The following is a 24,018-nucleotide window of genomic DNA, read 5'->3' as shown; positions in this document are numbered from 1 at the left end:
CCGGATAGAGACGGCCGTCCGTCACGCGATCTCAATTGTTCTACGCAGGATGCTATAGCGTGTTAGGTAATAGGATATATTCGAAACACACACGACGACGACACATACGTGGGCGGATAGAGATGGAGTGGGACGTATAGGTTATTTTCCAATCTGAACAACGCGTTGACCGACAATACTGGGCGTTATCGATCTCGCTCGCGCCGCGAGCCGAATTGCGGGCTCGATTGCGAGAGAAACAGATACCTGTCCACCTCTTTCAATAAACGATGCGCCGGCAAGCCTTTTCAAAACGTTTTCTTACAATTCGGTATTCGATAGCGCAGGCTTGTCATACGATACAAAAGAGAAACCGGATGTCATACGTACATATAACACATACAGCAATAAAAATAAAATGATGTTATCGCGCGCTCTTGATTGCAAGAATCATTAGGAAATCCTGTTGTTTCGATCTTAGAACGATAGGAATGTACGATCGCAAAAATATCTGCGCGATCTTATTTTTCCTGCGCGCGACAATACTTGATAATTATAAAATGTTTTTCGCTCCTGTAATAAATATTTTTTATCGCGATTTGTTTTATATGAGGAAATAGATAAACGCATCGCCATGAAACTGGGAATAATCAAGTAATTATAATGAAATCTTGTATCAAAGTGAAATTTTAATACTGCCACATCTTAAAGATTTAACAAAAAAATTATACACGTCATCGATATAATTTAGAGTAAAATAAATGTCTAATTTGTACGGGATACTTGACGGGATATTATATTTATGTTGAAAGAAATTGTATTCCAATCAGTTAATTTATTTATTATCTGCAATATAATAGCCGAACATTGCTTTTGAGAAGAAATATTTCTGAAATATATTCGTTAAACTCGATAAATACTCGTTAATGAGAGTGAAACAATGCTATACAGAATTTTGTAGATGAATATTATTGTACACTGCATATGCGCATTATAAAAATCTTTTATATCGAGACCTAATTATCGCGCGACAAAATGCCGTAATTAGACATTTCAGTATGAAAAGCGCGTTGTTGCACAGTGAAATTTCCCAAAATCGCATTGTCTTCCGCGCATGCATTGTGTTTCGTTTATTTGTTATTTTTGCTGATCAATGCATGAGATGCTCACGACACGTATTACCGAAAGCTTGACAATAAAAAGAGCATTGGATTCTAGTTAATGATATTGATAATAATAATACCGTCTGATGATTATTAAACAATAATATAATCGGAATAAATCACGGAAATAAGATAAAAGAGCAATAAGTAACATATGTCTTTCAAAACATATGTTACTCAAGTTGTATACCTACAGCAATCATTATTTAAAAATTAATTTCTCTTTAGCGAATGTTAAATGAGACCATATTTATCTTTGTTTTTTTAAATCGATTTTAAATCGAAAATATATTTTGAACTCAAGAGACATCCATCTTCATTTTTGACATTTAACTCTTGACATTTAGCTCTTGACATTTATCAAGACGCTTTATCAAGATATTCTCCCAATAATTTAGTTCTAAAAAAAAGATGTACAATAATTTCAGATTCGTGAAAAAAATCGGGCATTAACGGGAACATTTTTCTTATGCAGCTCAAAGATAAAGTACTTCGCGTAAGATGCAGTAATGGGTTTTGCCATACGTACAAAATTATACATCAGCGTTTACGCGATAATCGATAATTCCATATATTTCGCAATGCGGTTGAAACGTATTCCTCTTGCGCGGGAATTCGTGTCGCGCCGCGAAAAGGGGTAATGTCGATAGTATGGGTGATAAAATGCTGATACGAGGGCGGGTAGTTTCGTTTCTTTTGTGTGACATGCTGAGCGAGCGATCTACGATTCCTCGTAGCCGCTACCATTTACTTCCACGGAATTATGTGCAGAAAGATCGTTATGTGTTTCCACGAAACTATTATGACGCCAATGATATATCATCATCGTGATACAATACCTATGTTGTAATTTCATCGTATTATTGCTTTTATTGTAATTTCGTATTGTAATTTCACTGTATTATTGCTTTCATCGTTGCTATTATTGCTCTCTGCAGGCAAATCAGGTCCAAAAAGTATATCTCATCTTTATTCAGTTTTTAATTTCTATATCGTGCTTGTTTTAATATAGGAATTCATGAGAAATCCGCGATGAAAACAGCGGAGAATATAGATGAATCCATTATAAGCAGAAGTATGATAAACAAGTATGAAAATATTATAATAATGCTCTATCATCATCGATCATAATTTTCGCTGCGTAAAGATGAATAGATCCAAACTGATATTAATAAGCAACTCGTTTTTTAGAGAACAGAAATTCACAAGGGAAAGAAATATTTCACAATTAATAATTTCAACGGGTAAATAATATTTTAAATATTTTAAATATAAAAATATATTATACAATAAAAATCTCACTTATAGAAAACTAACAGTGTCGTATACATTACCTGGTTTTTTGACGCTGTTCTTTGGACACCTCGGGAGATGCAGCGACGTCTCGCTGATGCGACGCGTAACCGCCGATCCGCAATCCGTGACGATGTATCTTCCTCCGTCGGAAAAGGAAGATGCGCGATTTCTTTTTTATTTTCATTAAATTACAAAACGATCTCGGGGGGACGAAGAAAAAGTAGTTATCCCGCGACATCCATCAAAAACAGCCACCTCCTTCCTCCTCCTCCTCCCGTGCTACCCCGTGCAAATGGCAGTAAATAACGGCGGAAGCTCGCACGCCGAATCTCGATCTTGCCACGTGCCAGCCAACTCCGGCAGAAAGAATTTATGTGTTCGTGCATTGCTGTTATGGCCGCGCGCGCGAGACAGTCGACTGCGCGATCGTAAAGAAAGAGAAACCTTAAATCAAAAAGGGGCATCGCTCTTCGCCAATTGGCCGCTCGGCAACGTAACAACGGGCGGCGATAAATCCGACGAGGCACGAGCAAGAAAAAGAGTCCGATCGCGAGACAGGCTTCTTTCTGCTCCAGGCGAAGAAATGCTGTCTCCCAGTTTCGTCCCCACGTACGCTTAAGACGCTATCGTGAATCAATTAAAGAGATCGTTATCAATTATAATTATTAATGACAATGACGCAGTTGTTAAGATGAGGATTGAAATTTTTATAGGCAAGAAATAAAATCTCCCAAAGATGTTTCGAGCTTCGAGATTTTATTTTTAATCTCCCCAGTTGTAGCAAGACACTGTAACAGTATTTATAATAATTAACACACTCGCGCGTCGCCGCCGCGACAACAAAGACTTGCGGTATAATATTCAATCATAATTCAGTCTGAAATTCGATTATTGCTATTTTATTCAACAACATATCTTTTTCATTTTTGTCTTTCTTTTTTTTTCCTTTACTTCTTTCGTCGTTTTTGCTCCGTTTATCTCTCTTTCTGCGGGCGTTGCGATGAAATTCTGAGAGGGGGTTTCTGTTTCAGAAGAGACGGCAACGATTGGTTTTAAATAGATTATCGTAAGAGTATCTCGTTTGTGTGTGGTATGTATGTGTGCATATGTGTACGCGTCAGTGTATCTATATATATGTATATATAAGGTGTATTTACGTTCTTTTTTTTTCTCTCGTGTGTGTGTTGCATATATACATACATATATAGTTTGTTACAAGGCACAGGTAGCTTACACACTTATCTTTCCTTTCTTCACCGGTTTCACACCCTATGGTAATATCATGCACGCGCCCACGCACACTCAGTATTGCTTTTGCCATTCATTCGACAAACTACTAAATCGTATTTTTTTTTTTTCGCCGATCTCGCCGATCGCGAATCGTCGCATTCGATTTCTGTTTTTCGGTGGCGGCGTATATATACGTCCAGGATGATATTGGATAATGATGGCTCACATTTCTACAACAGCGCGAACATTGCAACCCGTCCAATTAGTTAACGTTGAGGTCGCAAACATATATGCTTCGTAAAAATATGTACAAATATTCGTGATCTGACGTTAAGAACTCATTATAATTGAGGATCGTAAGTAAACCGAAAGTGGAACGATCGTGAACAAAATGCGAAGCGTTCTTTGAAGAAAGGAAGAAATATTCGCGGAAAGATGACACCGCATCTGTTTCTTGATATCGAAAACTCCATCTCGGCGACGGAAAGTCCGTAAAATGATTGTCCGTTGTGTAATCGCGAAATTACAGCAGGTTGAGCTGGTCGATTTAAAGCGTTCGCGGCATGATTCGCGACACATAATGCGAGATCTTAATGGACTCCGCTGAGCCGGGCGTTCGGCACGCGACGTGAGCGATCGATTTTACGTTCGATCATCAATTCGTATTGTCGGGGACGATGTCGAGCAAGCGATTAAAGCCGGAGAGAAACGGCAGCCGAGGTGCCGGAAAATTGTGCGACCGTAAATGGCAGCGCGACGTGCTCGTTTCGCGCTCGCGCGCATGAAAAGGCCGACTCAGTATTCGCACTCGATAGAAATCGACGCGCGACATGTATTTGCAGTATAAGTTCGTTACACAGATCAAAACGGGATAAAGTCAATCTTTAACAAACTTTGTAAAACTTCATTTCGATATGGAAGATATCGTTTTATCGTGAGCGATTTTTCCTTTGTTCTTTCTCTTTGAAAATTGACTAAAATTAATTTGAGACTAAATTAACCCTCCGTCTGTATACGTTTTTTTTGCAATGTATACGTGGGTCTGTCACGTTCGACGCTATTTTTCCCTATCTCAAAGTATTTTAAATAATCTGAAAAAATTCATGAAACATTGCTCTACATTGTAGTTGACGATTTTATAGTTATTTTGATAAACATCGTTTATTTAATATTTTCTAGCAAGTTACGAGCAGATATCATTTTGGCTCGGACGCCGCGCCGTAGACCCACGTATACAGACGCATGATTAATTTTTCACTGCACCTGTATCGAAAATGTTAATCTTTGATAGAGGACATGATTTTATACCGTTTATCATTATTCATTATCGATAGAAACCTTTAAACGGATTTTTACTATATTTGTTGTATTTGCCGATCAATAACTGCTTATTCCATTATTGATGCTGTTTCGGCATTTCCATGAACATACCGTATTCAGTAAACAGACTTTCCGATTGCTCATCTGACCTGGATTCGGTTCCGGTTCGGTAAATCGCTGGGAGAACCGCTTGCGTGGCAGGAATTGTCGACCGATCGTCGCCGCTTTACTTCGACAATTCGCCTAAGCAAATGAGGTTTAGACTACGAGGAAGTATGCAAATTCAAAGCGATCATGTATCCAGTTTCCTCCCGTCGCGCCAATGGCGAAACTTCTTAACGAGCTCGCAAGGGATTATCTAACCCGAAAATTAGGCGATCCGATTTCCCATTCATGTCTTCATATCGTTTCACAAATCAATTAGATATGACAGTGGCTCGAGGAGAGACATAACCGAAATATCAGAGACAAATGTTAAATTCAAAGACAAAAAAAATTAACTTATAATAAAACGAGCTTTTGTAAACACCCTTTAAAATCATACAATGACATTATACTGCAAAAAATTATTTGAAGTTATAACGATATTATATTTTATAATTTTCATTTCTAGTAAAAATTAAAAAAGTTATATAATCGTAAAAGAGCACAAACAAAAACGGTGTACTAATGTTACAGAGTATTAAAAATATTAAAATCAGAATAGAGATAATGTACTGTTTCGTTCTCTTATATCACTTTCAGGTATTGTGTGTCTCTCCTCTTCGATTCCAAGTTTCGAAATATTCCGTTAAAAAAGTTAAAAAGTTATGCAATTATAATGCTCCACCGCCGTGTTATTCCGATGAAATGGGATCTGCCTTCAGCGGCAATTTTGAACTCGCGTTACAATACATTTGTCGAAATTTCGCATTAATATCAGAATAGTCTTCGATTCCATTTCAACTATTCGCGTCGGATAATCCGATTCGATCTCATTCTCGAATTCGAGTGTGCGAGAATAAAATACCAGGCGATAATGGTGTTCCCCTTTTTACACATTGCCCCGCGGTTTTTCGTGCTCGTTTCACGTGCGTTTTCTTGGACGCATTATATACGCTCATCAGTAACCTGTTCTAATTGCACCACCCTGTGCCCCACAATATTTAAAAATTAGCGATTGCTTCTTGGGTGCTGATCTCGTAACGTGAGCATTCCACTATCGCTCAGCAGCCTCAAATAAAATCATTATTGCTTTATTTCCATAAATTATGAACTAAATCTTGATTATCCGCAAGAACGTTTATATTAAATTTATTGTGCTGATATTGCTTAACGTACGTATATATATATATGAGAAAAACTTATACAAAAAGGAAAAAAGCATCATCTGTTTTGTGTAAGTCTTTTTGCTCGTATCGTTTAAATATAAATAAATATAGTTTCGAATCAAATACCTAATAATATGAGAAAATGATTTTATCCCTTATCGACGAAAAGCTCGAACAAAAGTCATTTTTGAGATCAGTACGGGGAAACCAATCGGGAATCAATTCGATGCGAGAACATTCAATATTATTCGAAAGAGCGTAATTGCATCTCGCGCACGCATCCGCAGCGTGTTGTACATTCGGGGTGAGCCGTTGCTGAGGGTGTAGCGGAAGTTATTCCTGTCGTTGTTCGGATAAGAACGAGGGAGGGTAGGATAGAGGGGAGGGCAGGGGACGAATCTAACCGCGTGTCTCGTCGGGGGACGGAGCGGCGGATTGATCCGATAGAACTTGCTCGTCGAGGGATGATTGTCCCTTGATTGAAAACGTCCTCGAATCGACGGAGGGTGCGACTGTGCTGTACTCGAGGAAGGAAGGTGCGGCGCGGCGTGTCCCGGGTTTTGCGAAAGCCTCGGCGGCGGCGCGCAGCTATTCCGCATGTTCCGAGAACGCATTTTTTATATTGACCTCCGTAGGGCAAAGTTGCGCTCTATATATGGTAGGGTCCACATTTGGTAAGTGGAGCCGTAATGGCAACTAATCCATTTCTGTCTTATCTTCCTGACTTTCGCGTTTATAAAGAAAGATCACGATCGTCCGTCGGGAATACATTTCTCTTAGGTAGAGATAACGTAAAACGGTAAGAATCACTTTGGGGGGATCGTTATTTTTAATAACATTGGGACAAGCAGAGATGGATTTCATCGATATATGAATATCTTTCTAGTAGCAATTTTTTGTCGTTACGTCACTGTATACGTAATAAATGAAATTGAATGGAACATTAAGAATATTCCTTCCACTCTGCGGTGTATGCCAAGAGTTCATCGGCTAACTCTGGTATGATCGGGCAAGTTGGGAGAACTATTTTAGGTGGCATGCGGCGAATGCGAAGATCAGAATTTAGCGCGAAATTAGAAAAAGCTCGCCCGCTTTCGTCTCTCTCTCTCTCTCTCTCTCTCTCTCTCTCGCTCGCTCGCTCTCGCTCTACGGAGAGTTAAATCCACAGCACAATAACGCTCAAGAACTTTCCGGCATTCGGGGCCGTGAAAAACGCGAGCTATCAGTGAGCCGCATTTTTCTTCCCCTCCCCTTCCCCCCGCTTGTACTCCCGTAATCGAGACGCATCGCGGCTCTCATCCCCGCACACGCGGGAGTCGTTACCTCCTACAGATTGGGGGAAGTTTCGCTGTTTTTCCCATATGGCACTGGAAGCACTCTAATCTCCGGACGACGACGATTTTCCAGTCGTGGACGTCGCTCGCGCGCGTGCGTCTCCCATCGCAGACAGGACCGACACAAAGTGATGACTTTTTAAAATCTAAAACTAATTCTTTTTTTTTTTAACGAGGACGCACTAAAGCACAAATTTTGAAGAAAATATATATTCTTATACTTTATATTTTTTCTACAATAAATAACTACGTTATGATACGACAGTTAATATTAATGTAATTGTTAATGTCTATAGTTATAATATTATTAATATTGTGCGTTTTGTAAGTTAAAATTTTCTATTTAAAATAAAAGGGTATGTAAGAATTTCTTCAAATTCTTAAAAAAAATTTAGATCTGCCACACAATGGCTGAGGCTGTTAATGCAACATATGCAACATAGATTCACCGTTGCGGCGGTCCTGACGGACGGATCGTTTCTGATAACGAAGGACGCTGATACGCGATGCGGAGCCGTCGCCGCGGACCGGATATCTCGATACATCCCCCGGTTTTTCGTAGGCCGGATATGCGTATGATTCGCGAAGGGAAATAAGCACGGAATTGTTTTCGAACGACCGTGTACGGGCGGGATTTTATCGGAGTATCGATCCTGGAGGGGCGCGGGAAGTCGACGAATCTACAATATTTCCGGAAGCTATGAAATAAAGCGTCGTGCGTTTAGCGATATCGGAGTCATAACCGTAAATATATTTATGGCGATATAAATTGTAAGCTCGCGAGCATGCTCGTTGCTTTTTTCACTTCTTTTTTTTTAAGGGGGAAAACCGGAAATCGTTTTTCGTATTTCGCTGCGCCGTCTTTCAATCGAGAAATGATAACTAGTGATAATAATAGCAACAATGAGATCATTATTTAATAGGAAATCAGATTTAAGAACGTTGAAAACGATATATATGTCTCTTAAGCATCTATTCTTGATATGTTCTATGATGGAAACAAAAATAGAGCGATATAAATATCACATAACGTAAAAATATCCTAATATCAGTAAAGACAAAAAATTAACAGAATAGCGAAGCGACATTTCACACAATTATTTCTATCCAATGTTTTAATATGTATTCAAATCTTGTTCATAAATAAATTAGATCGGTTATTTTGGAAATATATCTAAAATTCTTAGTCCAGAAAGATACAAATAGTTCACAGAAAATTGATTTATTTTCGAATGTATGATCATCTAATAAAAACAGAATGCAATAGCTAAAAATAAGAAAAATAATTCTGAGAAATGGGATTCAAATAACGCAGAAAAATAGCTACACACAGAAAAATATAAACTACCTGCAAGTTAATATTACTTGATTCAAGTATTTGATAAGTTCATATATGAGCAAATCTACCATAAAGTCGTCATAAGTATCACATTTACTCAAAACATATTCTAGATCTTAGCAAGTTTAGTACTTGAAACAAGAATATTAAATTAATACGAACATTTTGTTTACTTACAATATAGAGTCCACGGAAGAGAAGCATATACTTCAATAAAGATATTACATTTTCTTGAGAGAAGTTTATCCGTTATTTGAATCAAGTAAAAATTTTATTCATCTAGAATAATCGTTTACTTCAAAAAAGAATTTGTATTCTCGATGATTACAATTAATATTATTTTTATTTTTTTAATTTTCTTTAATTCTTTAGTTCCTAAGTGGAATGTAGGTTAGGAGGTTTTCGTGCGCGGTGCGGAGGGGTAGTACTTACAGTTTAGAATATAAAAATTCCTGTCTTCAGGTGGACTTGAACCCGGTTCCTCGTGGTTATGAGTCTGACACTTTATCACTAGGCCACATCTCTGATTATATTCTTAGTGTTGCAGTATCTAGTTTTCACAGAAGTAATTTATTGATTTCAAGTATTTCATAATCTTACCTAAAGAATCAGTAAATATTCAAATCAAGCTTATGTAGCTTTTCTTAGATAAAGTTTACAGAATATACTTGAAATTAATGAATCACTTTCTGTCAAAACTAGATACTGCAGCACTAAAAATATAATCAGAGATGTGGCCTAGTGATAAAGTATCAGACTCATAACCACGAGGAACCGGGTTTCAAGTCCACCTGATGACAGGAATTTCAATATTCTAAACTGTACCCCTCCGGACCGCGCACGAAAACCTCCTAACCTAGAAGAATGTCGTTCTACAGCCAAGTATTTCATATTCTTACCTAAAAAATCAGTAATATTCAAATCAAGCTTATGTTGCTTTTCTTAGATAAAGTTTCGGAATATACTTGAAAGAAGAATAAATTCTTCTTTTAAGCACATGATGATAAGCTTTTCTAATACTTATGATGAGTATATTAAGAAACTAATATTAAGAAAATATTCTTTGTTAAAGAAAACTGTTACTCAAACCAAATAAAATAAAATGAGTAATTGCTTTTCTTGGCTATAGAACGATATTTTTCTGTGTGTAGAAGTTAATTTGAAGATTAATAACCAATAAGACAGATTTGATCGAAAGGCAGTGATATGAATTAAGGAGAGTCAATAGTTTAATTTAAAGGCTCTGATTATTTGTTCTAAGATTAAAGGAACATGAACTTATTGCGCGTATGAAAACAACGTCATCTGGACAATATAAACGTGATATTTATAAATTTCAGAAATAACACATTTTTCTTCAATTAAATCTTTTCAACTTACGGGTTTATCGGGCCGCTGCCAAAACGGCTGATTTGATTTATTAAAGCGGGGTTGATGATCCCGCGTACTCGAAGCGTCCGTTTGTCACGAGGCCAACTTCGCCGCGAGTTGTTTGCCCGGGACGTATCCCAAATCTCTCGAGTGACACAGTCGGTGGCAGGGGCGATCTTAAGAATGAGAACATAATCCGCGACGCGGAAGAGCAATATACTGCGCGCGGAGTACTCGCGCCGACACGGAAGTAATCCGATAATCCTATCAGACGAGCTTCCATAAAATCGTTAATCGTCGGTACGCCGCCGCCGACTCGGACGGCTGACGCACGCGGCGCTTTGTTGTAATCCCGGTTCGGTATTCACATCGGTTTCGAAGCCACATCCGCACGATGCGGTGAAATCAACCGCGCACAGCGCGTTCGCGAGAAGCGCGTCTTACATCCGGGAGATTGTTGTAACAAACGAGTTTCATCGAGCGGTGTTTCGAACGAAAATATACTGACGTTAGTTGTTACGAATAACTTTCGGGCTTGTTCCGCTGAACGGGGAGCTATATCCGCCAAAAAAGAGGTTTCAACAACTCTCTTCTCCGAGTTACATGAAGTCAATGTTTCCTCAGCGAAAATAAATTGTCGATGCTTCTTTCAAAATTTTGCATATTTAAATTCCGGGATAAAAAACGGACGAAAAAAAAAAAAAAAGAACAATTGTTCTTATAAATCGAAGTTCAACGATTTCTTCGGAAGAAGGAAGGTAGATTTGATCAGATTTGATTTCGACTTATTATGTGAAATTTCCACTTGCATCTCGTCTGTGGCAAATATTTTATACAAACGTAAATCCCACTGTGGTAGGACAAAAATCAAGCGAACAGCGCGCTCAAATGAAGTACGAATTTTCTCCCGGGAGCGGACGGTTCGTTTGCAATTTTCTGCTGGTGGTTGTCTAATCTATCGAAAACAACAACGAGCGAGGAGAATGTTTCTGTTTCTCATTAGCGACTCCATTAGCGGAATGCTCGCGCACGATATTAGGGCGCAATGTAAATTGGTAGGATTAAATGCATCGGACGATTGCATCAATCTCATTAAATGCCGCGCATAATGTTTGGCAAGAGAGGGAGAGGGCGAAAGAGAAAGAGAGAGAGAGAGAGATAGAGAAAGAGCGAATCGAGCGGATCGAGTCGGTCGGGGTTAGTAACGATGTTTGGGGATGCTCCGATAATTATTGAATCCCTCGACGTTGTTTGCGCCAGATAAATCGAAAATAATAGAATATTCGAGCGTTTGCCCAGTTACGTTCTCGCATCTTCCGTTCTCGAAACCCGGTTATTTTTATCGTTGAAAATTCTACGACATTATGTAAAATTCGTAAAGTTTCCCCTTACGAACCAATTTGCGATCGATTCGAATATTTTAGCTTCGTTCATTATTGCATATTATCTTCCTCTCTGCAATAATAATGTCGATATGAGACCGCGAATCCTTGCAGATGATAAGCATAGCTCAAGGACGAGTCGTTCTAAGACGCTCGCTTTCGAAGTGTCAATCGTGAGGGTAAGTTAAAAAGTGAAGAGCGCGCGTAGAAATGTTCGAATAACCATTTTCATTCTTTAATACCGTCCGCGTTCCGCTCTTCTCTTTGCCATCAGCTTTGCTTAATCTGATTATTGCATGCATCCCATAGCTTCGCATATAGCGGGGATCATGAAAGCAAACAAAAATGTATAGGAGCAAAATATATATGATTGAAATATGCGTTTTGTTTGGCAATACAGATGGGATAATTAAAAAAAAATCGCGGAATTTGAATGATTTCATCCGCGTTCTAACAACGCTGTAAAAAAAAATAAACATTTATTCTTACGCTGACCGCGATATAGCGGATAGCAAACAATTGATGCTCCGATTGACAACACAGTTATACATGATATGATCTAATTCAGAGCTATTTGAGCGATTTCATCAAAATTCTAAAAATTTTAATTAATATGGAGAGGCTTCGAGTGATTCTCGGATCATGCTGATCTTATTCCGTACAGAATATTCATCGATTTAACCCTTAAAGTACAATTAAAAACGGTATCTTATTCGGTAAAAAATAAAGTGTATTTGTTCTAGAAACTTGAAAGTATGTTTATGAATTTTTAGAGATTTCTTGAACGACTTTAAATAAGTGAAAAAGTGGTCGGACTCGAAATACTCATGTTTTGTACTTTAAGGGTTGAAGAATCGGGTGTAACTATTTCGTTGTTTAAGCTCGCGAGAATTAACATTAAAAAATTGAGAATTTAATACAGATTAATTTTTTCAAATTTTTAGAAAAAGATAGAGCGTAAATTACTATCGAACTCTTGCTTTTTCACAGTCGCACGCTCCGTCGATGAGACTTTTAGCTATCGCGGAAGTCGCGTCGTCTCGTTAGACGCGAGATTGACGATCGGGCCTCATCAGGATTGTAACGCACGTGATTCGTGACCGCGGGGCACCTGGATCAGACCTGATTGCTGTTCACAATGAGCTTATTATCCCTAAGAAGCTAGAGAAATCTTAACGGCTAGACCCGATATTAACATACTACTTCATATACGCTATATATATGTATACGCTGCGCTCGTAGGTACAGTATGGCTTCTAATGCTGATAACTGCTAAGTGTCCTAAGTAGCCTAAGTCCTACTTGTTGGTGAAAAATGAGAACGCGCGCTGCTCGCCCGCATGGCACGAGCTTCGCGCTACCTCGCAATTGTTGTGCGCACTGACAATAATATCTTCACGGTATACCACTCTCGTCGAGAGAGAGGTAATTGAACGAAAATCGATCGGTCCCTCTCTTCTGAGAACCCTGAAAACGGAGACACTTGCCGCCCGATGAAGTGCGTTGTCCGAGAGGATCCTTGAGTAGGCGTGAAATAACATGCGACGCTTAACGATCCCGACGATCGACTAAGGCAAAGATGGGATAAATAACGCAATTAACGCGATGGATCGATGGAAATCCTCGCGAAACGTCGGTCACCGTTGGTTGGTCAGCGTTGCGAAGCAATTTCGATCGAGATCGACGAGAGAAAGAACAAAAATAATTGGACGCGCGGATGAACGAACGGCGAATGACGGCTCGATGAGATTTTCATCGCATCCGTTGCGAGTTTCTCGCTTCCTTCTCAAGAATCGATCTCGCCGACGTCGTTGATTGATTAAACCAAAATCCGACGGAAAAATCTTAGTGGCGTAGAAATTACGTACGACGCGATTGAAAAAGTGCTAAAATAGCAATTGGCTTTTTCCTATAATTCACTCTTTTTTTCATGACCCTCCCCCCAGCCCCTCCCACTCTTTCATTCCAATTTTCTCTTTCATTTTCGCACGCACACATACACACGCGCTTCAGTTCTCACTCTCACACACTCTTTCTGTTGCTCCTAACTTCCCCTTTGTTTGTCTCTTCCTTCTACTATCTCTCGTCACTCGATTACAGCTTAATTATTACAAAGATGGTTGTACAATAATATATATAATATAGACTCTGTATTAGTTACAATAATATCGTAGCGTCCTACACCGTCGCGTCTGGCCTTCTTCTGTCGTCATTAATCACGAAAATCGAAACCGATTGAGTTCCTTCTTCGAGTTATAACGCCTTCACGCTCGATTCTAAGCGCAACACATCCGCCTCGTTATCACCGTTCTCGAGCGTTTCTGTTGCCACGTAAATGTATGTATCCGCGTGTGTGTGTGTATGTACGTCTTTTGTATACATGTTTCGTGTATCTTTATTGCTTATTGCTTAACATTAACGTTCGCGCCGAGCGGGTCACCACCGAAGAGATATCCGTCCGCGGGCATCCCATCGTTAATTAAGCTAATCGATTGCTCATAGGAGACAAAGACCTCGGCGTCACCACCGCACATTTAACGTTAAAGGCAAGTTCTCCCTCCCCGAGACTTGACGGTGACATCGCACGCGATCTTTATCCTCGACGAATAAAAACTTATAGGATCAGGCGGGGGCTGCATTTGCGCGTCGCGTCTAACGAGATGCTAATGAAGCGAAAATATAGATCAAAGGATCACACCCGTGTCATCTGCCTCGCGCGCGCGCGCGCGGAGGGACGCGTCGCGTCGTGCGATTTCCTCGGCGGATTTCCCCTCTCGACGCATGAATAAAGAAAAATGTAGTGAGCCGTGTGAGCCCCGAGGAAGAGAGAACACCGGTGTACCATGGTGTGACATCCAGAACGGAGCCCCTGTAGTCTCGTTCAATAATCTCTTGACCTTCTTTAATCCTCGACTGGTTCGCGGGGTGAAATAATATTACGCATTTGTTTCTTATCGGCTAGAGGACTCCGCCATGCTAATTAATCAAGAGTCACTGTCCTCATTCTCGTTCGTCGTTCAGATAAAAACCGCTCTCGCTCGGCTAGCTCGTCCCGGGGAGAACGAGCGACTCCATTTCCCTTCATCCTTCGCGGCGTCACTTCACAGAACAAATTCGGGGATCCGCCTCGATCCGTCGAAAAACGACAGCGTGTATTTATTTGTAATTAATCGATATTAATTATTACGCGTATCGTCGATTAACTCGGTACTTATTGAGGGTACATGCCCGAGAATGAGCAAAGAAATGAGCGTACGCGCGCCCGGCGAAGAAAATATTTACCGAGTAAATGCTTCTTCATCCCTTTCTCTCTTTTTTTTTGCACTTATCGAGGATATAGTCTCTCTTTCGTAGTAGTCATCCTTTTCTGTCCGTTCCTAAAAAGTAAACGATCGCCGCGTCTTATCGGCTAGAACGAGAGGACTCCGGGACGATCGATCCCGCGTGGGCGAATCGCGGTCCTTCGTCCTCGACCGAGGTCGACCGCGTCGTTCGTCGCGATACCGATCGTGATATGGCCAAACCATAGAAATCGCCTAAACAACTTCGTCAACTTCCGCCCGACCTCAATCTTAGTGCCTACGCGCTACGTCCGGTAAAAAAATCTACTGGCCAGGGAAAACTCACGCTCAACGAGTCCGCGCTCTCTCTCTTCGCTTCGATCGCGCAATATCGCCGCCGATGTCCCTTCGATGCCTGTCTCTTCCTGCGAGATCGTGCGTGTCGAAGTTGTCGCGAAAATCCAACTTTCTTTTCGGATCTTCCGTCGATTCTTCGTAAGATGATCCTTCGTGCGATCCTGTCGTCCGTCATTCGTTACTCCTTATCCGTTTCATCGACGACGCGGCTGCGCCTCTTCGGCCTCGGAACGACGATCGCGGGAACGCGAGTTTTTCCTGACAGCTCGAAGAAACTAACAGGAGCTACGAGCACGATTGTGCTAAATCGGTCGATAAGCTCCCCTTTTCTCCCCGCATCTTCTCATTCACGGTCTAAGATCGCATTCATCTGCAACTTTACGCGCGCGCTCGGATCGATCGAGCCACGGCCGATCACTTTGTCGCGAATATTCTTTATAACGATCTCACTGAGTGTCCGGCACCGCGTTTGAGTCTGATTTTTTTAAATTGATTTCGAATAATCGCGTTTTCGATTAGAATCACCTGAATATCGCGGCGACTGCTGTCAGCAGAACGATCGTCAGGTACGTCGATCGGCCGATCTGTCCGCCGTTCGCTTCCATGCACTGGCCTGCAACGATAGAAGTGATTTGCAATTTTTACTATCTTTGTGCGTGTACACTTACATGCGAGATAGAAGCGTGTTTAGCTTCTTAGCTAAACGGCATTTATTTAGTTAGAATTAGTCAACCTTAACATCCATCTCTCATACATGTAAACGAAAAATATTTTTACAAGTACGTGCTACATATTTTCCTCGAAAATATACGTACTGAATGTAACATTACACGTAGTTGTACTGTATAAAATCAATCTTGAAACTTTTGACTCTATATATAGGTTTTTTAGCGAAATACAAAATTCTACTCTAGCATTATACATGATATCGAAATTAATTATCTCAATGTCTTTTTATAAATTAATGTTTTTTTTTCTAATTATGATCAGTGTAAATGTTACAATATTGTGTGGTTTAAAATCCACGATAATAAAGGTAATATCTTCCATATAACATAATAACATTCGATTGGACCAAAATTAAGGCCGCTAATGAAACACGCGAATGGTATAATTAATGTTGGGATAATATATGTTTAACGCAATATATTTAACGGTTATTTCGCGCCCACGAGATAGCCTTAGGTCCAGTGACACATAACTCAGCGTTTATCAACGCGCTGTCGCAGTCTATTTGTCACAGAGAGCTACGCGAATGTCGCGCTAGATTATGCGTGGCTGTCACGCGCCCTCCGCGACGAGATTTCGAGCGGCGCGGCGCAATGGATGACAATCGCTGACTCTGCGATTTCGATTGGATGGCACAGCGTTCACGTCACGGAGAAGTTATTGGAGTATACTGAACGTTTTGCGAAAAGACGGAGAATCTCGTCGCGTTTTCCTGGTCGGGCATAGCTACGAGTTTGCCAAGTCTCCGTGATATCAAGAATTTGCCCATATTGATATGAAATTTACATTTATCATTTATTTAATAGACATCAAGAAACTTGTCTTAACTTATATATAATTTCTCTTTCTTTGACAATCCGAATGTTGAAATAAATTTCTGTGGGCGAGTTGGATAATGAAACAAACTTTACAATTTAAAATGAGTATATATGTGGAGAATTTTATTATATTTTATGTTCGATGCATAAGAACAATGAGATAAAAATCTATTAAATGATCAATATTATAGCTTTAAAAATAAATAATTAAATAAAATTTTGCATTACTTTTGTAATTTAATTGCGATACTTTCTGCATTTGGATAACAATATTTAATAAAGTATTGGCGAATTTAAAATTATCATCTATGCTCTTTTAACGTAATATTGCTAGATATAATTACGTTGCGTGTACTCGTGTCTAGTGTTCTCGGATTAATGCTAATCCGGGGGATGAAATAGCGCAGCGACGGAAAGCGAAAGGGTTGACGGAGGTTGCCACTTACCGGTGCTGGTAGCGTTGAAGGCCAACATCGGCGCAGGCGGTGGGATGCCCCTCTGACACGCTATGTGGCTGGCAGTCAAACTGACAACTCCGCCGCTCTCTTTGTACATGAAGCACAGTCTACGGCTATTCCTGTAGGGCTGCGCCCTGTTGTTCTCGCTGTTCGACCATGCTGTTCTGCGCGCCAACGGGGTGGCGATCACGAACTGCGTGCCCTCGGCGTCGAACCATCTACCGTGGCAGGAATAGGCTGGAAGGCAAAGAGAGAGAGCACGGGGCTGAGCCAGAGGTTCTTCGCGAAACACGGGAGGGTTGGGTTAGAGAAAGTTTCGGGATAATAACAGTCGCGGGCGCGCGGGGGAGGGTTGGCGTCTCGACGGCCGTTACCCTTCGAGTGCCATTATTTCCCCCTCCCCCTCGAAATAAACTTCGACGGTGTCGAGGGTCGAGAGAATATTCCACGGGACTGGGAAGCGCGAAGGGAAGGGAGGCGAGGAGCGGACACATGCCTCGCGGTTCTTTCAAACATTCAGGCATTTCGATCTTGATGCGGAATCGCGGCAGGGGAGCGCGCTCGAGTATCATTTCGACCGTCGTAATGAAGTTACGACATTACCGGGATTGATAAACGGGGAGCGCAAGAGTTTCGGGCCTCGATAAGAGGCGCGCGGCGTTAATATCGTCGCTTTAACTCTGAAAGGCACGAAATTCGTCATACTGTCTCGGGATAATATTTTCCGTAAGCGCAATAAACGTTGCGTCGTTGATGAGCTTTATTGCTAACACTGACTTAATTAAATATCAATGCAAATTTTCTGAGAAGACACTTTGCGATTATTTGATGGACGGCTGTTATCTCTTATCTCAGAGCGGAGTTTTTCTGGATAGATGTTAATCTTTCTTTCTTGTGTAAAAAAAGAGACTGAGAAAAAGGCGAAAATACCGTTTAACCATGCACGTTCTCTCTGTTTTTAAACTGTCATCAATCATGTTTTTTATATCTATTTAATTGATATTAATGGTGAAGGAAAGATTTTTTTCCTTAAAAAATATTTATCTTTTATATCTACTTTTAAATAGATTATTTCAAATTTATTGAGTCGTTTATTATTTACGAATCCTTTGAAACCGTGATTTTTTAAATTCAGAATCAACGTTTTTCTTAGAAAAAATACAGAATTAAAATAAAATAAAAAAAAAACATTTTGGGACAGATGCGAAGAAATAGTAGAATCTTTTTCTTTATAAAGAGAATTCTTGCTAGAATAAACGCCAATCTCTAGACTATAATCGCCGGTCGTTCTAGTATTAAAAAGGCACTTTTTTTCTAAGCAGTGTCAAATTCAACGCTCGAAATGCCTTGAAAAAAATAATTCTCCTTCGTCGCTCGCGACACCGCGCTCGTATTCAAGGAGTCACAGCGCGGCACAAAGTTCTCGGCGTGAGACGGCAAAGAGGAAGAAAAGGCAGATAATTACCGGTGATAGCGTCGTCGTCAACGCAGTCACTTTGAAACTCCATCCTGTCCGCCGTGGAGCAGCCCACGGTTAAGGTCGTCACCTCGGAGCTGCACCTCGATTCGTCCTCGTTCCTCTTCTCCCTCTTCTCCGGAATATCCTCGTCCCTCTCGTGTTCCTCGAGCTCCCTCTTCATCCTCAGGAGATCTTTATAGGTCATACCCTTGTCGGTCGGGTTCCCCGACGCGGATCTTTTTCGCGGCGGGCTATCGACTTCCAGATAATCCCCGAAATAATCGCCCTGCACCTGTAGCGTGCTGGAGGTCCAGCTGCCGTCCGGATCGGCGGCCCAAAACCGTCCGATCACATCGACATCGTACAGATGGAAATCTTCTATCTTCGGGTCCCTTCTCGATCTGTTGTTCGCCTCGTCCCTCGACTTCATTTCGTCTTCGACCGTTTCGCCCTCATTTCTGTCAATTCTCCCGCGATCCGTCGTGTATCTCGCGTCTCTCTCGAGATGCTCGACGGCGCGCGATCTCCTCGTTTTGGAGCGCGAGCTTTCAGCGCCGCGTTGCTCGAGGTCGCCCGATCGTCGGACCTTCGATCGCACGGCGCGCTCCCGCAGGTCCCGGAAAGTCTCCTCCAGCTCGGAGGATCTCCTCGACGGGATCTCCTCCAGGCTGTAGTCCTTGCGGCTCCGGTTGCCGCCGCGATTCGAACGCGCCCGCCGACCCATCCTCTCGTGGACCAGATACTCGTTGTTGGCCCGCCTCTTCTCGACCTCGTAATCCAGCTTACGAGCCCGCCGGTCTTCATTCCTCTCCTGGGCGTGTCGCACCTTCTCGCCGTCGTGCCGGATCGGCAGAGACTCCTGCTGCTGCTGGTGTTGGCTCCTGCGGCTTTCACGCGTATTCCGTTGATTCCGATTCACGTCCGTTACCGTGAACTTACCCAAGTACGGACAGGTACGTGGTTCCGGAGAGCTCGCTGCGACAAAAAGCAGACGTAAACCTTACAAAGTATCCGCGAGAATATCGCAAAATACGCGGAAAAATAGATTAGCTACTATAGATAAAATATATGAATAACTAACATTTTTCGCAACGAGAGTTACATTTTTTGCAGCGAGAACAAAAGGTTTTGCTACTATTGCTAAATCATAGCTCTCGCTGCAAAAAATATAGCTCTCAATGCAAAAAATGTTAGTTATATTTTACGACTAAATTTAGCTAAATTTTTTTCCGTGATATCACATTCCTATCTTATTGTTAGTAGCGGTATAAGCAAAAAAAATATAAAATTCCAGAAAATATTATAAAAAATATTATTTAAAAAAACACAAGATTTTCAATCAGCGGATATTCGAAGTACTGTAAAAGTTATTTCTTAATTTCTAATGCTTTAAAAATTGTATTGCGTACCGAGCTCGAAGTTAATAATTATATGCAATAAACGTTCTTAAATTCATGCTTGATTTCCGGAATAAATAATTACTTCAATAGCATAATATATGCGAGATGATATAATATTTATATTGTGGGCAGAGAGAATTTGTGATGTGACAGAACAAGGATAAATTTTGCAGTATTATTAATGACATGAAATATCACGCTTGCTTCATTTAAAACATTAATATAACGCTGCATAACCCGATTTACGATTATGTTTTATATTTACGATAAAGGAGTTAATTTACATTGCACGACATGTGCGAGAAATGAAAAATGGCAGCACGATAAACGTATAAAAACGTATGAACATTTATCGTGTACCTCAAACGATACTTTTTACCATAATATTCGGAAATAGAACCACTAGAATTTTATATGAATATGGCAAAATTACAAACGTATATTATGCAACGATATTATTATTACTATTATTAATATCACGAGTTAAATACGTGATTATGCGTGATACTAATAAACGTAAATAGTTTCATAGATATAAAAAGAGTCGCTGTAAATTAATGATCCTATCTGCAAAAGTAAAGTACCGATATGCTCGTAATTTCTACGGCCTAAGAAGAAACTTTGAAGTTGAGTCTTAAACGGAATTTTAAATGCCGTAACTTTAGAAGTTGGGACAAGAAGCTCGACGAAGGTTATCGATCCCTGCTAATGATACTTTCTTGTTAGTGAGAAAGTACGGTATATTTTAAACCCGCGAGGGGGGAGGGGAGGGGAAAAAAGTTCTGAAAAGAGCCACGGATGTCCGAGTCTATTCAGGGAGTTCACATAATCATATTATATCTCTTATGTACCCTAAGGTAGTTGCAAATGTTATATAATGGTTCCAAATTTATTAGGACTTAGGTTAATCGTTTTTCCAAAGTTGTAGCTAATTTAAAGCAGTTACATAGTTTGCTCGCCAGAAGTAACACAAAAAACGTAACGTCATTTTCTGTAACATTTTTATAAAACAAAACTTTACAGTATATTTCTGAAATGTATTCTCATTAATATCATATAAATCTCATTCTACATTCTAGATCGATTATTAAACATTCAAAAATATTTACACATGCACGTATATTTAACATTCTTCAATTTTACCTCTGTTTAAATAGATTTTTCTCTTTATGTATAATATGCAAGCCACAATAAATATCACCAATCGCACGCAAATAACGGAAACGCATTGTGGTTCTAATGGAAGCTCATTAGATCGTAGAAAAGAAGGAAAAGAATGCCAGAAGCCTTTAGGAGGCCCAAGAAAGTAACGGAAAACGGCGAATGGCTATAACGAGAGAGCGTAAATCGTCTATAGGCCAGACACAATGCGAACTTAACGAGACAAATCTGACGACGCACCCTCGAGCCAAGGGTTCCGCTCTCTCTCCCAGCTTGATAAGCTGCATTATCGTTTTATCTCGCTACCATCAAGCCTTCAAAACTCAGTAAGCTAACAATCAAGTCCACTTTTTTCGTGTTTTACATGATAATATGTGCCTTCTATTAATTGAAAGCACGTGAAATACGACGCTCGCGAGAACGGAGAAAGAAAAAAAACATATACCGATTATCCTGCAGAGAAAATACAACGAAGAGTTTAATTGCTATTTAACGTCGGAAGAGTTGGAAAAGTTCGGATAAAAGGAGTCGGAAAAATTTACATTTACTTACTCTTAATTAGAAAGATTCTGTTACAAAAGTAACAGGATCTCACTTTCTAATTAAGTCTCAAGAAGATCCGTTTTAACAACGATACTTTTATTTCATTTACTCGCATCTTAATTACAAAAATAGGAAAATACTTAAAGGCTGGCGAAGCGAGACGTACATATTAATGAACGTTCTCGGTTTAATTATTTACCAAGGAAATCAATTTCAGTCTCATTTCTGTTCTTGTTTCGAGAATAGGGATTCCACTTTTGTTTTTATGTCGCTGCTCCATTTTTGCATTTCCGAATTTTATAAATCGATCTTAATGGCAGTTTGCGACGATATCGCAAAAATCTCGTTATTTTTACGGTTAATTAGACACGATTTTACGGCAACGCAAAAGCGAACGTTCGGTCTCGGCGAAAGCGACTTTGATTTTTCCGACTCGTTAGGCGATTCCCGGCACGAAGGACCTGCCCAAAAGGACGGTACGTTAAGGGCGGGTTATCGACGAGAGGTTGGGAGTCAGTCCCTTTGGTCCATCCAGATTCCTTTGTGTTCGATCAGAAGGGCGAATCGCGAACTATACTGATCGTTATTTATGCTGCAAGGCTTTGTAGCTAGCTTGTCAGAATACCATACATTTCTCAATAATAAGGCGTGTTCAAGTAAAATTTACAAGTTACAAAGTTAACAATTCGCAATCTTCTCATTTTGGTGGTTTAACATTTTTCTATTTAATATTTCCTGATAATAAGGATGAAAATCGTTATTTTGATATTTCAAAAACAAAACAAGAATAATATATGTATCCTTACTATATAACATTTTATATATTTCGTATCAACAAGATCGGTCTGCTTTAACGTTACGATATGTTATCGGTGCAGCATGTCGCAAATCGCAAATTAGAGGTATACGTATAAGGGAACGTATCCTTCCTTATCTCAATGTACTAATCTACTCTGAGAATCGCGTAACAATGAAGTTTCATAGCGTCTGGTTGTCTCCAAGGATGTAACTATACGGGCCACTGAATGTATTTATACCTTGCAGATGTGTGTGTAACAACTGGAAAATATTTTACGTTATATTACGAATAACGAAGTTAATATAAAATAAAAACAAAAGAATATATATTTATACACATGTTAAATTAATATAATCTATTGCGAATGAAAGCGAGATTAATTTTCCAACATTTTTGTTTGTTGGCTAACGCCGAGAAAACTTCAGAGAAAAAATATTCTTTTACATCAAGCATCAAGATATTGTAAATGTGATATCGCGATATTTAACTGTGACCGATAATATTTTGCTGTGTCTCAAATCACAGCTTTCCGTTGCGAGCGATATATTTATGTCCCGCGGCGCAAATACTTATTGGCAACGAGTCGCGCATTCGATAATCGATAACAACCGCAAGCACTAAATTACCCAGCGGCAGCTTTCCGACTTCCGCTAACCTGAACTGAACTAGCTATCCAATCCGCTTTCGGAATAAAGAAAATCACAGAATAATTAATCGTGACAATTACCTGCGCCGTCCCAGCGGCGGGGGCATCAGGTTCACGACCTCGCTCATCTTTAACAAGCATATTGCTCTAAATCGACACGATATCGCGATTCGGAATCGTAACGGCAGAAATAAAATTGGGACAGTCTGGTACCCCGCTGATATTTGCATATTAGTTCGACTGACTGTTTTATTCGCATAAAGTTCTGTTTCTATGTAAAAAATTTTAACGATTTTGTTGTCAAATTGCTTCCTGATCTAAAAATATTTTTAAATTGCATATCGCTTTATGTTTCCGTTCGACTAAAATCACTTTTTCAAAGCAATTTCGATTTATAGGGAATTTATTTGAAAGAATATTTCGTCGATTCAAATATTTCATGTATAATTCACGGAAAAATCCGTAAATTGAAAATAAAAACCAAAGATTCATTTAGTGCCGGTGGAGCGTCCAATGATTAAAGATTTTCAAGTGTTTAAATCTAGAGTTAAAAAAAATGGGGTTCAATAATAAAACGGGTTTTCATGTTTTTCTTGTTTCTTAAGAGAACGCGATACAATAACTCGCGTCAATCACTGACATCA

The 24,018-nt window shown here is 40.0% G+C and overlaps 1 protein-coding gene across 1 annotated transcript in view; it reads right to left on the bottom strand.

The window, feature by feature from the left end:
• Window positions 1–10,125: 10,125 nt before the first annotated feature.
• The window catches only part of LOC112462257, a gene marked incomplete at its 5' end in the record, with an annotated part of 67,522 nt that continues 53,629 nt past the window's right edge, over window positions 10,126–24,018 (bottom strand). The window contains 3 exons of the mRNA XM_025027938.1: window positions 10,126–15,974; window positions 17,355–17,603; window positions 18,832–19,800. Coding sequence (XP_024883706.1) covers window positions 15,883–15,974; window positions 17,355–17,603; window positions 18,832–19,800 — 1,310 coding nt within the window. The remainder of the gene's footprint in view (window positions 15,975–17,354; window positions 17,604–18,831; window positions 19,801–24,018) is intronic.

Source organism: Temnothorax curvispinosus, unplaced genomic scaffold, assembly GCF_003070985.1.
Source record: "Temnothorax curvispinosus isolate PA1 unplaced genomic scaffold, ASM307098v1 QBEX01012135.1, whole genome shotgun sequence".
Classification (NCBI taxonomy): domain Eukaryota; kingdom Metazoa; phylum Arthropoda; class Insecta; order Hymenoptera; family Formicidae; genus Temnothorax; species Temnothorax curvispinosus.
The sequence above is the reverse complement of the archived record's forward strand: the minus strand, read 5'-3'. Positions and strand labels throughout refer to the sequence as shown.